Source organism: Sycon ciliatum, chromosome 10 (genome assembly GCF_964019385.1).
Source record: "Sycon ciliatum chromosome 10, ocSycCili1.1, whole genome shotgun sequence".
Lineage (NCBI taxonomy): Eukaryota > Metazoa > Porifera > Calcarea > Leucosolenida > Sycettidae > Sycon > Sycon ciliatum.
The window spans coordinates 21,236,596-21,251,148 of record NC_088652.1 but is presented as its reverse complement, the minus strand read 5'-3'; the positions used below and the strand labels follow the sequence as shown (position 1 = coordinate 21,251,148).

Genomic DNA, 14,553 nt, shown 5'->3' with positions numbered 1-14,553 from the left:
CTAGTACTCACTACCTAATCAATGACTAGAGATATCCATGTACATGTATTGTAGACTACATGCTCGTGTGCACTGTCAGCATGACAGTAGCAAGAGTTCGTGTTTTGTCTGCTTCTTCTCTGCATCTTGTTCTTCCCTGTTCTTGTGTTGGGTGTGCTGCCTCCCCTTCCCTCATTTCCCCCTCCCTCCCTTCCCCTCCGCCCCTCTCTCACTCACTTTTTGGGCCAATGGACTCTCGGTTGTAGGAATAACGACTGCTTCAGTGCATCGTACTGATGTTCTTATTTCCAGCATGATGATTTACTGTCCATCTCAAACTTCTGCACAAACGACCGACACAGTGCTATTTCGCCCAGTGCACATCATCGATCCAATTCATTTCGCCAAGAGCTTACCAAATTCATTCATCTTTGGCACCCTGTAAGAAGACCTTAGGGTCTGTTGGAAATGCCCAAGTAAAATAATGAAATACAATGCAAGTACCAACATATCCATTTCACTGATGTACCGGCACATGCAATGGTATCGTCAAGAGTCAAGAGTCAAGAGTCAAGAGTCAAGAGTCAAGAGTCAAGAGTCAGGAGTCAAGAGTCAAGAGTCAAGAGTCAAGAGTCAAGAGTCAAGAGTCAAGAGTCAAGAGTCAAGAGTCAAGAGTCAAGAGTCAAGAGTCAAGAGTCAAGAGTCAAGAGTCAAGAGTCAAGAGTCAAGAGTCAAGAGTCAAGAGTCAAGAGTCAAGAGTCAAGAGTCAAGAGTCAAGAGTCAAGAGTCAAGAGTCAAGAGTCAAGAGTCAAGAGTCAAGAGTCAAGAGTCAAGAATCAAGAGTCAAGAGTCAAGAGTCAAGAGTCAAGAGTCAAGAGTCAAGAGTCAAGAGTCAAGAGTCAAGAATCAAGAGTCAAGAGTCAAGAGTCAAGAGTCAAGAGTCAAGAGTCAAGAGTCAAGTGTCAAGAGTCAAGAGGTTATGCACTCTTGCTACATGTACATGTACTTGAGAGACAGATATGTTAGTCACGACCAGGGAGTCATGGAAACCGTATAAAGGAGGTACTAAAGTTCAAAACAGAATTGAGACCAGCAAAAAGTATGCAGTACATGACCTTGTATAATGATGTGGGTGGTGGAGAAAGCGGCACTGCATCATGCAGGACTTGGCAATTAAATTTCACACTCCGACACAAGCAAGACGAAGGATAGAAAAGAATGCTGGATAATTGGTGAGCGGAAATGAAAACAAAAGCACAGCTGCTTTCACACAGACATGGACACACACACACATACACACACACACACCCACACACACACACACACACACACACACACACACACACACACACACACACACACACACACATGCACACCCACGCACCACCACAATCACCATATTCGAACAGTGAAGAATATTATGTAGCTACCGCTGTGTGAGCAGAAAAACAAGGTGGAATTCATTACACAAATAATCTACTTGGAGATAATAATTTTAATATAGCTATGAATAGGATGAAGGCCACAGACATCACGGAACGTAGTTGCGTGATGTCTGCGGCCTTCATCCTATTCACAGCTATATTAAAATTCATTATACATCGAATCTATTCAGTTACACTTGGTTTCAAAACAATCAGTTCCTTGTCTTCAAGAAACTTTTTAAAAGCTATAATATTCGTGAAATACTGAACTTATGGACCTCGAGACTTGAGAAAGGAGATGATGGACTAACATGTGTATGGACTACCATTGCTATAGTCTCGTTATTCTTCTAACATGCACGGTAATCATGTGATCTCCAGCTGCCAATGTTAACTCCATTACTGGTAGTCCACTCACAGATACTGGTCAGTGAATATAGTACAATGCATGGTTGATGTGGGCAGTACTCTTTCCTACAGTTCTATCATTCTTAGTGGGTCTGGCCTGTTCCTTGTTGTCCATCTTCCAATATCAACGTACACTGTTATAACCATTTCAGATGCTAAAACTGTGGACACATTTCTTGAATCTCAAGAATCGAGGTGCTAGCCCAGCCTGTTAGTGTTTCACTGGCGGGAACGCCCGGAACCTCTCCAACATGTACTGTGATGGTGTGATCTCCAGCTGCAATGTCAGCTCCACTGCTGTACGTCGACTCACAGATACCAGTCAGTACGGCAGGGATGTAGGTGTTGTCGTCACTGCTCTGGTACATGACTATATCAATCTTGGTAGGTCTGGCACACTCCCTGTTGTCGATCTTCAAGTACCAACGTGCAGCTGTGATTGCTCCATATATGCGTATATTACCAGAATAGGATAACTTCAGTACAGTGTTGGTATGCTTCTTTCTGAACATCACTGATGCAATCTGTCCTCCATCCGGGGCATAGTTGATACTGTGGCGACTCTGATACTTGTATCCAAGTGTTCGAAGATTACAGCCTGTGCCCAGATACTGACATGCACCAAAAAGCACAAAAGAGCAAAAGTAGCGGACACATCAATTTCACCAAAAATCACTAACTTATGACTCATCGGATGTTCTACATGTACATCACTATGGTCTGAGTGGGTCACATAGAAGTCATTCATGATTATTTTATTGACTTCTGACGTCATCATGTTCAAGCCATATTCACCACCTGGCATGACAAGCTTATGCAACAGAGCTAGGGTCAAATCTCTTCTCTCTATTTTGCCAACATACTACTCGGAACAAATGATACATAACTTTTTATAAGACGACATCCTGAGATAAGCATTGACAACAGGTCGCCCTCTCCCTCTCTTATTTCTTATAGTACTACACATCCTTCGGGCATTCACGACGGGACAATGATGAAGATACTAACATGTCTCTGAGTGACCAATCGGACTGGAACAGAACCCGCACATCATTACTAAAGGATCTGACTGTACGGCGAACATCAAGCACCAAGCGATCATTGACAAATGGCAGTTCGATGGTGGATGTGTTACTGTACGATTGTTGTCGTTGTAGGGAGATGATCGTGGTGTGCTTGCACTATTCAGAACATGCAGTGGCCGCACTTGAACGCGCCAGCATTTTCCGTTTCTTAAACCTGGTGACAGTCTTTTTTGGCCAGCTACAACATTTTAAGTGATCTTTGTAAAAAAAACACAAAAAAACAAAATATACATACACAGTATAACATGGTGTAAGCGACCTCTGGGTTTAGCGACCACCTGCCTGCAACGGCCGATTTTCCATGCACCGACAGTTCTAGACAGACACTGTGGGACCTGGTTCTAAAGACCACCTGGCTTTAACGACCGCTTTTGCATGCACCGTGGGGTGGTCGCTTAAACCAGGTTTTACTGTAAAGTTAAACCTGTCAAGGAGACCACTTGGAAAAGGCGACCAACTGTCCAAGGGGACCACTACCACCAGGACCAAGGGTTGTCAATTTCAGTCAAATGATCCTGTACACAGCTACCGCATTTTGAAGGTCTCTTGAGCGGTCACCTTACACAGGTCTCACAGTATCTTACTCAAAAAGCCTGATTGCAAGAGTTGCGCCAGGTACATGTGTACCCGATTGGCTTGAAATTCTAGAGCAGACAATTTTCAGATAACACCGGCCTTATACCACTCAATCAATGCGATGCTATTCTTCCAGGCATTTGGTGCTGCATGGCAGAAACGGCCTTATTCTCGTAGATATGCAAAAGACGTTACTTCAGTAACGTCTGGCGCTGGCCAGGGTCCACACAGCTTTAATTCCGTGTGTGTTTGTATGTTTGTGCCGTCGGCATACCTGGCGGTATCCCGTACCTGTAACGCACCATCAAAGACAGCTGGCCACAACATCCAAATAGGGCTTTCAAATGCAAAATCATAACGTGAAGCAACTTGGAAGAATGAGTATGTATGCGAAGTGTATCGGGGGAATGCATGCAGGGTCATCAAGGTGGTAGACGGTGTCGTATTATCCTCGAATGCAAAGAGAAACTTTGTTTCTTTCCCTCAGGGCCCTATGCTAAGCTTTTTTGCCTAGCTCATCATGCACGTTATTCGAACAAATGGAAACGTTTTGCAATACAGGTACAATGATGTCACCGATCAGTTCGTTGTGGTATGGTTGGGTATTGTAGCCGTCATGGTGGACGTAAAACACGATTTACATTCACAAGCTCGGGGAGCAAAAGTCTCTCTGTCCCATAAGCTGCCACATACTAGTACCAGCTAAATACAAAACCATGCACTTCACACGAGCTGACTTGCACGCGTGGTCCTTTTCACGAACCCAGACAAAGGGATTGGTCTATTATAACGCATGTACGAAGTCACTAGATTACACCCGCACCACAGATGAAGGCCAAATGTGTTGCCGAAGAATGACAAACGGAAAATTTGCCTGGCGCTATCCCGTACCTGTCCTGTACCGTACCATCAAAGACAGTTGGCCACAATATTCAAATAGGGCTTTCAAATGCAAGACCTTGACGTGAAGCAACTTGGAAGAATGAAGTGTATCGGGGGAATGCATGCAGGGCGATAGTGCGGGTTCGAATCCCAGGTAATGTCTTGAAAAAATAGGAGAAATGAAAAATTAATAACATCCCTATGATTTTTTTGCAAGTTGGTCATCAAGGTGGTAGACGGTGATGAGCTAGGCAAAAAAAGCATAGCGCAGGCCCTGAGCTTCCAAGCTCTCTCATTTCAGTATAACCTTGCAGTCCACACCCACTTTAGACTTGGCTGGGTCTGCAGGGCAACGCTCTAGCAAAGTTGTCCTTATGGTCTTTGAGTGTTAGAAACTTCTGACTCATTGAGTATGTCCATTCTGTTGCCAATACCTAGATTATCAGCAATCCCGTTCCTCACTGTTGCCTACATCGCAGGAAAGCTCTGGTGATATTTACGGAGGTTTAGTTGATAACTTGCACTAGCTGTATGGAACGTTTTCATTCAAAACTGAAGCACTTGAGTAACTTGAGCTAAAAAAAGTTAGGTCACACCTACCGGGGATCAAAAGTAGGGAGGGAGGAGGGCCTTTCGGTTACTGGCCGACTGCTCTATCACTAAGATATAGGCACCATACAACCTCTGCATGTGTCCAATATCAGGTACTCAGTACTGTATTCTTCAAGCTGTAAATACTGGAAATGTTTTCACATATGTACTATACCTCTGAATACACTGTACTGCAGAGTATGTGTCCATGTTCTGATGAGGGGGGGGTATGGCAGGTCGTGTACTTTCAAAGGAAGTTCAGCGGTTGCTAAGAGACATGATTCACGTGACACAATATATCCCCGGTAGGCTTTCCCCAAATCAAGTTTTTTCGCCTATTCGGCTTTTCGCTAGGCTCAAAAATACCTCAGATTCGGCTGCAAGTCAGCTGATTGTTCAAAAATCAGCTGCAAAATTGGAATAATTGAATTGGAAAATTGGCTAAAAGAATTGTTGGCATATTGGCTTCAAAATTGCACTTTGCAACAACATTTGGTACTTCAAAGTAGATTTTTCGGCGATTCTCAAAGCAATCCTCCAAAATCGGCGAAAAGAAAAGCGATTTTTCGATACAATTTAATGTAGAAAGGAAAAGGACATATTGAAACGAGTAACTCTCCACCACTATAACTAGATACTTTACACAGTCAGAAAGTGCACCAACTTCCATATATCCTTTTCCATTCTACATTTGAGCCGTCAGATGCGAAAAGGGTGCTTATGGCAGCACAGAGCAAATAGAGTAAAGTGCGTCAGGCTGTCAAGTACCTGTCACATGCATGAGTGAATCTTGATGTGACGTCATTTTTTCGATCGTTGCGGGATATGGATGATGTGTGAGTGTGCATCCCCGGCCCGGCGCTGGTATGTACACTAGCGCACTGCTGAGATTCCCAGCTTTTCGTAGATACTTCAACCGGCCTGAAACTCCAAAGCACGGCGGATTTACATACAAAAGAAACTGCCTTTTTTGTGGCGCCGTTCTCACGAGCTCCGTTCTGATTCTGTACGAAATTCTTTTGTCTCCTGACCTAAATTGACGATATCTTCATGATGGGGTTGGATTTTTGAGTCCGGTTTTTTGGAGGTGAAGCATAAAAGCGTATAGAGTTTGCTTGAGTCCTTATCTCAATTTGACCAAAATATGCCATAAGCACCCTTTTCGCATCTGACGGCTCATTTATTATTGGCTCAAAACCCGAGTTTCAGATTTTCCATAAGGCTTATTTTCAGCGAATGTGTTGGACATCGGAAGCTCAACAGTGCAAGACGCCCGATTTGGGGAACGCCTATCGAGCGGTCATGCTTGCAGCAACATCATTCGTTCGTAAACGCACTTTGGAACAACATTTTCGGCGATTCTCAACGTCAGGCGAAATAGCACGTCATAGTACATTTGAGATCAGCGGGAAGAAGATGACGACGTCCACTAATTTAGTATCTGTGCACACGAATCTGCTGTGTGTGTGACTCTGTGTGTCAGCTATGATATCATCTTCTGTGGTTCCATGCCTAGCATGTACGTCTGAACCATCCTGCAAAGTTTGAATGACGTAGGTTGAGCGATCGCTCCGCGAAACATACTTTTTGAAATTCTCTTCATTGCATATCTTCCACCATTGAAATTTCGAATTTCTTCAAAAAAGGTGCTGAGAGGGGTGGCTTGCAACCTCGATATGGCTTGTTCCAGGCATGCTTTGGAGCCATCTTCTGTTGAAGTAGTGGCGGGGATCTGCCCTGCAACTGCTACAACAAAAAATGATTCGATCAGAGAAAGGGTGAGACCGCGAATCTCGGTTGAATATTGAGTATTTCAAGCCTTTTCACGACGAAGATGGAGTTCTTTTTGGAGATGGACGTCGCGGCAAAGGACATGGTGTCCGACTTCTGGCGTCTGGTGAAGCCAGGGATCATTTGTCCAGTCAGGTCGGCAGCCTAACCGTTGGTAAGCTTGTGTTTGGATCCCGTTCTGCTCGATGTGGTAGATCACAAACAATTTGATATCGCACAAATTGATCTCAGCATCGTGCGTACGTTATTTTATATTCAGAAAATCCCAAAGTGTCTCTGTGTGGCCGTCCTATGCCACGAGAAAATCCAATCAGGCTCCTATGTCCTCTGCCTTCATGATTGAATGTCCACTTCGTTTGAACAACGAACACAACAATCGAGGACGGCTTTGCAATGAAAAATACAGCTATACTGGAGCTGAAAAAAAGAAGAAAAAAACGTGCTCAGGATGAGACTCGAGTACACGCATACTCTCCCAGCAGGTGAAACGCAATTTTTTGTGAAAAATGCGTGTCGCCGACTGACCAGTAATTTCGCCTGACGAGTAACCCTCCAAAATCGGGGAAAAGCTTACCGATTTGGGGGAAGCGTAATCCTCACGCATGTTTTCTCTCACAAACCACTCACCCGCAAACTTGACTTGACAGCATTTAGTTCTTGTCTTAGGTTGGCAGAATTTCTGTCTGAGCTCTGTTGAAGAATAGCCGCCCAAAGACCAATACAACACACAACAATCATCAGATACACGAAACATAGATCATCATGCTTTGCTATGAGTCTAATTACACAAGTTGATCATATTCAATAATTGAGCCAGACATCGGCAGTAAAACGGGCACGTGTCACTTCAGTCATTGAGAACAATCAGCATCCCATATACAGTTCTCGAAGTATTACAAAGGCAGTACTGGAAGGATTATATGTATCTGGTTATCAGCATCAGAATTCTGGCACTTCGAACAGCAAGCTAGAGGTTACTCTGCTGTTTCTTTTACTGAATCTTTTTATCTGTCCCTTAACTTACCTCAAACTTGGTTTGAAGCTGGCCCAAAGTTTGTTGCAGGCTCGCAGCTCTTGTATTTGAGCTCTGAAATGATCAAAGTCGATAGGTTACCACTCAATCATTATACGATTAGAGTTTCTCGCGAATATAGTATTCCCTGAGAAAGGGGAGAGGTGTGTTCAAACCAGAACTAACCAATAACTTGCGTACATTACGGTAGCTTGAATAGTGCATTGCTACGTCCCTGAGGCTGCCACGACAACCAATCCCTATGTGCACATGCGTAATTTCTCTCTCTCTTTCCCGAAACTAGAGCAAGGGTGTATCATTGTTGTACATGCATTACATCCCCCTAACCCCTCACCTCACCTCCCCTCCCCTCCCCTCCCCTCCCCTCACCCTCGCAGACTGTTTGTCTGTCAACTGACTTACCTCAAACTTAGTTTGCAGCTGGCCCAATGCTTGCTCAAGACGTGCAGCTCTCCCGTCAGAATTCTACATTGAGAGAAACATAAGATTTGCCAACACACGAAATAACTTGCACCTCTTGCAATCGGGCTTTTTGATGATTGGAGTTTGTTGTTTGTTTGTGTGAAATCTGGTTTTGGACGTAGTCGTGGAAGTAAGTTCTCTAAGCTCAGGTGAGTGTTGCACTTTTGCTGTACCGACGGTGCACTGAGCTTTGGCAGGCTCCCATCCTCTCACGGTTCTGTGTAGTGCATTTTGCCACTGGATTCTGATCGAAAGGATGGCAGTGGCAAAATGCATTACACAGAATCGAGAGGGTTTCGGTGCATGCCAATGCAGGGTGCACCGTAGTAAACAGGGATTTTGTACCGTGCCATGGGATAACATGACATAATAACCTAGAGACAGTTTGGGGAGTCTACATGCAGCCTACACAAAGGTCTGGGAGTCTATATAATCTATACACAGGTCTGTGAGTCTCCATACAATCTACTTACGGGTCTGGGAATCTGGGACATACACCCTCACCATGAAGCATTGTGTAACAAGACTCAGAAAGGAATTTAAAAACTATTCTCCATCCTACCCCCTTCTTCAAAGAGCACATTTTAGCAAATTACTGTTTCACCCTGTTGATGGACCATGCCTGAACAATCTGGTGAATTAAAGGTGACCTCTGCAGCAGAGAGATTGTAATTATTATGGATTGAGGAAAAGAGAAAACTACTTTAACAAATGAAAGAGTGATCACAAATCCGTACTCACCTGGACGTATGTGGTATGGTTTTGCTGCATTGCTTCCAATCTCTGATTGAGGTTTCGATTGACGGTGCCTTGGAGACGGGAGAGAAAAGCAGCGACAGCGTCGGACGACTTCTTTTCCGCATTTGCTGAGCTTGTCAGCAGGCTGTTCGTCATGGTGGTAAGTTTGGACAACGATGACGTCATGTTTGCCAGGATGTGTTTGGACAACCATTCTGTCATACAGCCAGCACACAGTGAAAAACAAACCAAGTGTACTTCACGTCAAAAAAACAGAACAACTATACAGCTGATTTTACTCTCCAAAGGGGAGAGACTTTGATGACCAAAGATTGTCATCACGTTCATCAGGACAATTGGAAGAAAAAAACACCGTGACTACCGATGCATTTGAGCAATTATTGCTCCCAGTTGATAGAGTGATAGACAGACAAACAGAGAGAGAGAGACTGAGACAAAGAGGCAGAGACAGATAGATAGAGAGACAGATACAGAGGAACACAGAGAAATGGAGAGAGAGACAGAGGCGGCAGATGAGAGCGGAAAAGAATAGAATAAAAGAGAAGAAGAGAAGTAGCTTGGCAAATATGTCAGTTAGCAACATCAGGCTGCAGCCAGCACTTTTGCTGTCTTGCTGTGCTTTCCATAGTTGTGTTCTCATTCCTATGGAAATGTAGCAAGGTAATCTATGACTCATGCTATCAAGACGGAGGTGTGCTGTTGTGGTAATGAATATTATCATCCATGCCCTAGATACCCAGTGGATGCCAGTAGTATTTAGGCAGGTCATTGACATTATTCACTGTTGAAAGGGGACGAAGAAGACCCTTGCTTCCCATTCAATTGCATACATATTCAAATGATTGTGTTTTGTAGTTTGGGATCTCATTGTCAACAGCCATGGCCAGTTAGCACCATGGCCAGTTAGCACCATGGCCAGTTAGCACCATGGTGGATAACGTTATCATGATACAATAGACATGTGTCCGTACTTACGTCTTTGACAATGTCGTCCTGTGTAGAGTGTGGGACATTGGCATGTGTATCCTTCACTTGTCTCCTGACAAGTACCACCATTCTTACACGGTGATGATGAACAGCTAGGTAACGCTGTGGTTTACAATGTCATGTACATGGGACAAACCAACACAACAACACCGGTTCATAAATACCTCCGTCTCTGAGCCAGACAAGAGGTTAGAGGGAACCCCCTTGATTCAGGCTTCGGCTTTTGGGGAGTCCCTCAAATAATAATAAGGGTTGAGTGGAATTGAAACCAACATGGCTGACTGGTATGCTCCTGTGATAGACGTGAAACCACCCTATTCATCAGTCCCGACTGTTCCAAGACACTGTAAACTGGAGATAATGTTCATCAACACAAGTCTGCAGTAGAGTTGTGCTCGGTGAAATCCGAACCAAAGTGCATATTCGGCTCCTCAACTTGAACACCCTTTGACGTGGTAGGAATGCTGCTGTATTTACACATGCACAAATACACTGATGCAATTGGAACTGGTCCAGGTCGACAGTTTAGCACTTTGGGTCGGATTTCAGTGCGTTCAACTGAACTTACCACTTTGTGTGGGATTTCAGTCAGCTGCACAACTGTACAAATCACTTTGTGTGGGATTTCAGTGAGCTGCTCAACTGTACAAATCACTTTGTGTGGGATTTCAGTGAGCTGCTCAACTGTACTCGTATCACTCACCATGCTGACAAAACCGTCCGCTGACACCCCTAGAGCACACACATCTGTACCCTGGGTACGGTGATCCTGATGAACCAGGTTCCCTACTGTACACACACCGGCCAAGATGCTGGCATGGTGATTGTCGCAGGCACTCTGTATCATCATGGTTACCTTCAAACACAGGAACAGTAAAAATTGATTCACCAAACTTGGATAACTGAATTTTTCTGTTTCCGTGATCAGGATGTGTGTGTGTGTGTGTTTGTGTGTGTGTGTGTGTGTGTGTGTGTGTATGTGTGTGTGGGGGGGGGGGGGTGCAGGGGCGTCACAGACGGTACGACCACTACGACCATGGTTGTACAACTTTTCGTCCAGGATGGTCCACCCAATTCATCCGAAAAAGCAAAAAAATTCAATTTTCTTCGGACTTGTACAAAATATCACAGCTTTCATTGCAAGGAGCATATTTGGTTCAGACTTGATGCCTAGCAGCTAGCTATTGCCCAATACTCCAGCGGCTATATGCGGTTGGAGTTGCGGGTAGAGACAACCAGGCGATGGATTCCTCACGGACGCATTCACTACAAACTTGACGGAAACAGCGCTGGCGGCGATCACTGGGTCCAGAACTATAATTTTGTAAATGGAATAGGGAAGGGCTTCATTCTTCGAAGTTGAAAAGTGTTTGGACTGCTGCTCGACGGCGGCAGAACATTCTGCAGCTGTTCACCGACACGACCAGCTTCACCAAACGACATACGATCGTTTTGTTCTCCGAGTTTTCTGCAGCAACAAGCATCCGCAACGACAGTACAAAAGTCCCTCATAAACAAAAGTCCTGTTGCCACGAAGACAGAGAAGATTCCGCAAGCTCATTCTTCTGCTTCCAGTGTTGTAACTCACCGGTCCACTGGCAGATCTTTCAATCCCACGGAACAAAAAAAAGGATCTTTTTCTCTCTCTAAAACCAAGTAACACTACTTCGCGAGTGCACTAGTGTCCGGGCCAGCCGTGTAGACCTACATAGTGTAGTGTATGTAGCGCGTGCGGGGCACTTTCGTAGGACATGACTTACCGGTACATTTTTTGCACCGCGGCTGGCGCTAGAACGCGCCGCATGCATGCAGCACGCTTGTTATTGTACTGTACTCCGGATTTTGCGATTTTTTCGACGGCAATCCTTTTTGCCTTGGCTGCCTACGATGTACAGAAAATACCAAAAATAATCCATGAGAAGTACCTTTCGGAGCTGGAGTGCGGTTGTCTAAATAAGTGTTAAGTTGTCTAATAAGTGCTTGTAGGGTAACCGTCCTTTGCGGCTGTACTACCTGTAGAGTGCTAAAACGTGCACTGTTGGCCCAAAAATCCGAATTATTTTTTCCCGCGGGACACCCCGGACCCCCGGTCGTACCACTCCCACCCACCCTGTGACACCCCTGGTGTGTGTGTGTGTGTGTGTGTGTGTGTGTGTGTGTGTGTGTGTGTGTGTGTGTGTGCGTGAATGCGTGTAAAACAGAGAGCATGTTTATTCATCTAACAACAGCGTCCTGACATTCCGGCTGTGTCGCATGTTTTGTGGACAATTCGTGGTGGATATAGTGAAAACCGTTATACATCCCTGTATCGTGTGACCCGTACTATTCTTCCTTCTCCATTAGACGTTGAAAACTCTAATGTTATCGAGTTTGATGAGGCCAGGTTTTATAAAACTTGGACACATATACCAGGATAAAATGTATGGGGAAACAGATCCAACACAAAACCTTTCAAATTTGAGTGAGGTTTTGAGCACAAGTTTGGTCCCAATTGTGTTTTCAAAAAACAGTAAGATTATTATAGGTGAATCAGGGGCGTCACACACGGTACGACCACTACGACCATGGTCGTACCACTTTTCGTCCAGTATGGTCCACCCAATTCATCCGAAAAAGCAATAAAAAAAATTCAAGGATCTTCGGACTTGTACAAAACATCGCAACTGTTACTTTCATTGCAAGGAGCATACAGACTTGACGCCTATCACTAGCAGCTAGCTATTGCCCAAGACCCAAGGCGGTTTTTCATTACGATAGGCGGTTGGAGTCACGGGTAGAAACAACCAGACGATGGATTCCTCACGGACGCATTCACTGCAAACTTGACGGAAACAGAGCTGAGCTGGTGGCAATCACTGGGCCCAGAACTAAAATTTTCCAAGATCTACCATGTTACAATGGCAATCAGCACGTCAAGAGACACTACATGTATGTCACTTGTCAGCTACAACATAATAACTATATTCTTTCCACAACGACACCTACCTAGTACCTCTGGCTCCTGACGATCTACTGCAAGCGGATTCGAAAATGCATTACACCCGCGAACGCAGCGCTTGTCAACGGAAAAGGGAAGCGCTTCATTCTCCGAAGCTGAAAAGGGTTTGGACTGCTGCTCCACGGCGGCAGAATATTCTGCAGCTGTTCACCGACACGACCCGCTTCACCTATATTATAACGATTTACGATCGTTTCGTTCCCCGAGTTTTCTGGTAGCAGCAACAAGAATTGCGTCCGCGACGACAGGACGAAAGTCTCTCGCAAACTAAAGTCCTGTTGCCACGAAGACAGAGAAGATTCCGCAAGCGCTTTCTTCTGCTTCTGCTTCCAGTGTTGTAGCGCTCCGGTCCACTGGCAGATCTTTCAATCCCACCGAACAAAAAAAAAGGATCTTCTTCTCTCTCTAAAAACAACTAAAATTACTTCGCGACTGTCCAGGCCGGACGTACGTGTACATAGTATAGTGTACGCGACGCGGCAGACTTTTGCAGGACACGACATACGTTTTGCACAGTGGCTGGCGCTAGAACGCGCAGCACGCTTGTACTTCGGATTTTGCGATTTTTTTTCGAGGGCAATGGCCTTGAATCATTGAATGGGTTCCTTTTGCCTTGCTTGGCTACCTACGATGTACAGAAAATACCAAAAATCCATGAGAAGTATGTTTTTGGAGCCTGAGTGGGGTTGTCTAATAAGTGCTAGGGGAACCCTCCTTTGCGGCTGTAGAGTGCTAAAATGTGGCCTGTTAGCCGAAAAATCATTATTTTTTTCTCCGCGGGGTACCCCGGACCCCCGGTCGTACCACTCCCAGCCACCCTGTGACTCCCCTGTGAATGTTGTGTAGAAATGTGTAGAGTAAGTACACCGTATGTACTGAGTTCTTGTAATTGCAATCCAGCAAATATCCAATATGCTCTGTTAGACAGAACATGGCAGAATCATCAACTCAGAAAACTTACCCATGCAGCGATAGAGGAAATTCACAGCCTGCTCATTTCCACCGAGAACTGCTGCCAGGAGTTCCGGGTGAATGTCGTGAACAGTGTCCTCGTCAACGGGTGGTTGGAATATCTTCATCAGCTTCTCAAATCGCTGCACGTCTGCTCCAGATGAACCACTGCCTGCTGTAGCGGCAGTCAGCCATCTTGTCATACAGGTATCTATGGCAACCAGAACACCAAACAACATGAAAGTGATAACGTCATACAAGTAATCATTTTGCGCAGTAAAAATGTACTCCCTGGTCAGATTGGATCCAGATTATGCCTGCCATTTGTTTGCAGATGGGGACAGTCCCCTTTATCCTATTATACTGTATACTGACGAGTGAGCTTGGAAGCTCAGGGCCCTACGCTATGCTTTTTTACCTAGCTCATCATGCATGTTACTAGAACTGTCCCTCATAATCGAATTTTCTGGTATTTTTGTAGTAATACAGTGACCTGCTGAGCCAATGCGAATGCATGGTTGCCTGTGGAGCACATTACATACCTTTACAGTCTCCTATAATACGCAACCTGTCCGACGGCAAAAGAGGCTGCCGATTTAGTTCTCCTGCACGTTATCAGCAATGACT

The 14,553-nt window shown here is 44.9% G+C and overlaps 1 protein-coding gene across 2 annotated transcripts in view; it reads right to left on the bottom strand.

The window, feature by feature from the left end:
- Positions 1 to 14,553, bottom strand: part of LOC135826021 (myosin-15-like) — a 226,453-nt gene that overhangs the window by 113,572 nt on the left and 98,328 nt on the right. The window contains exons 12-14 of one of the 2 annotated variants that reach the window (XM_065338656.1): positions 7,761 to 7,823; positions 7,364 to 7,426; positions 1,563 to 2,422 (exon numbers count right to left, since the gene is read on the bottom strand). In XM_065338656.1, the coding sequence (XP_065194728.1) occupies positions 1,967 to 2,422; positions 7,364 to 7,426; positions 7,761 to 7,823 (582 nt within the window). In that variant the 3' untranslated portion in view covers positions 1,563 to 1,966. Of the gene's footprint in view, positions 1 to 1,562; positions 2,423 to 7,363; positions 7,427 to 7,760; positions 7,824 to 14,553 lie in introns of those variants that run through there. The other variant, XM_065338653.1, reaches the window with a different exon arrangement.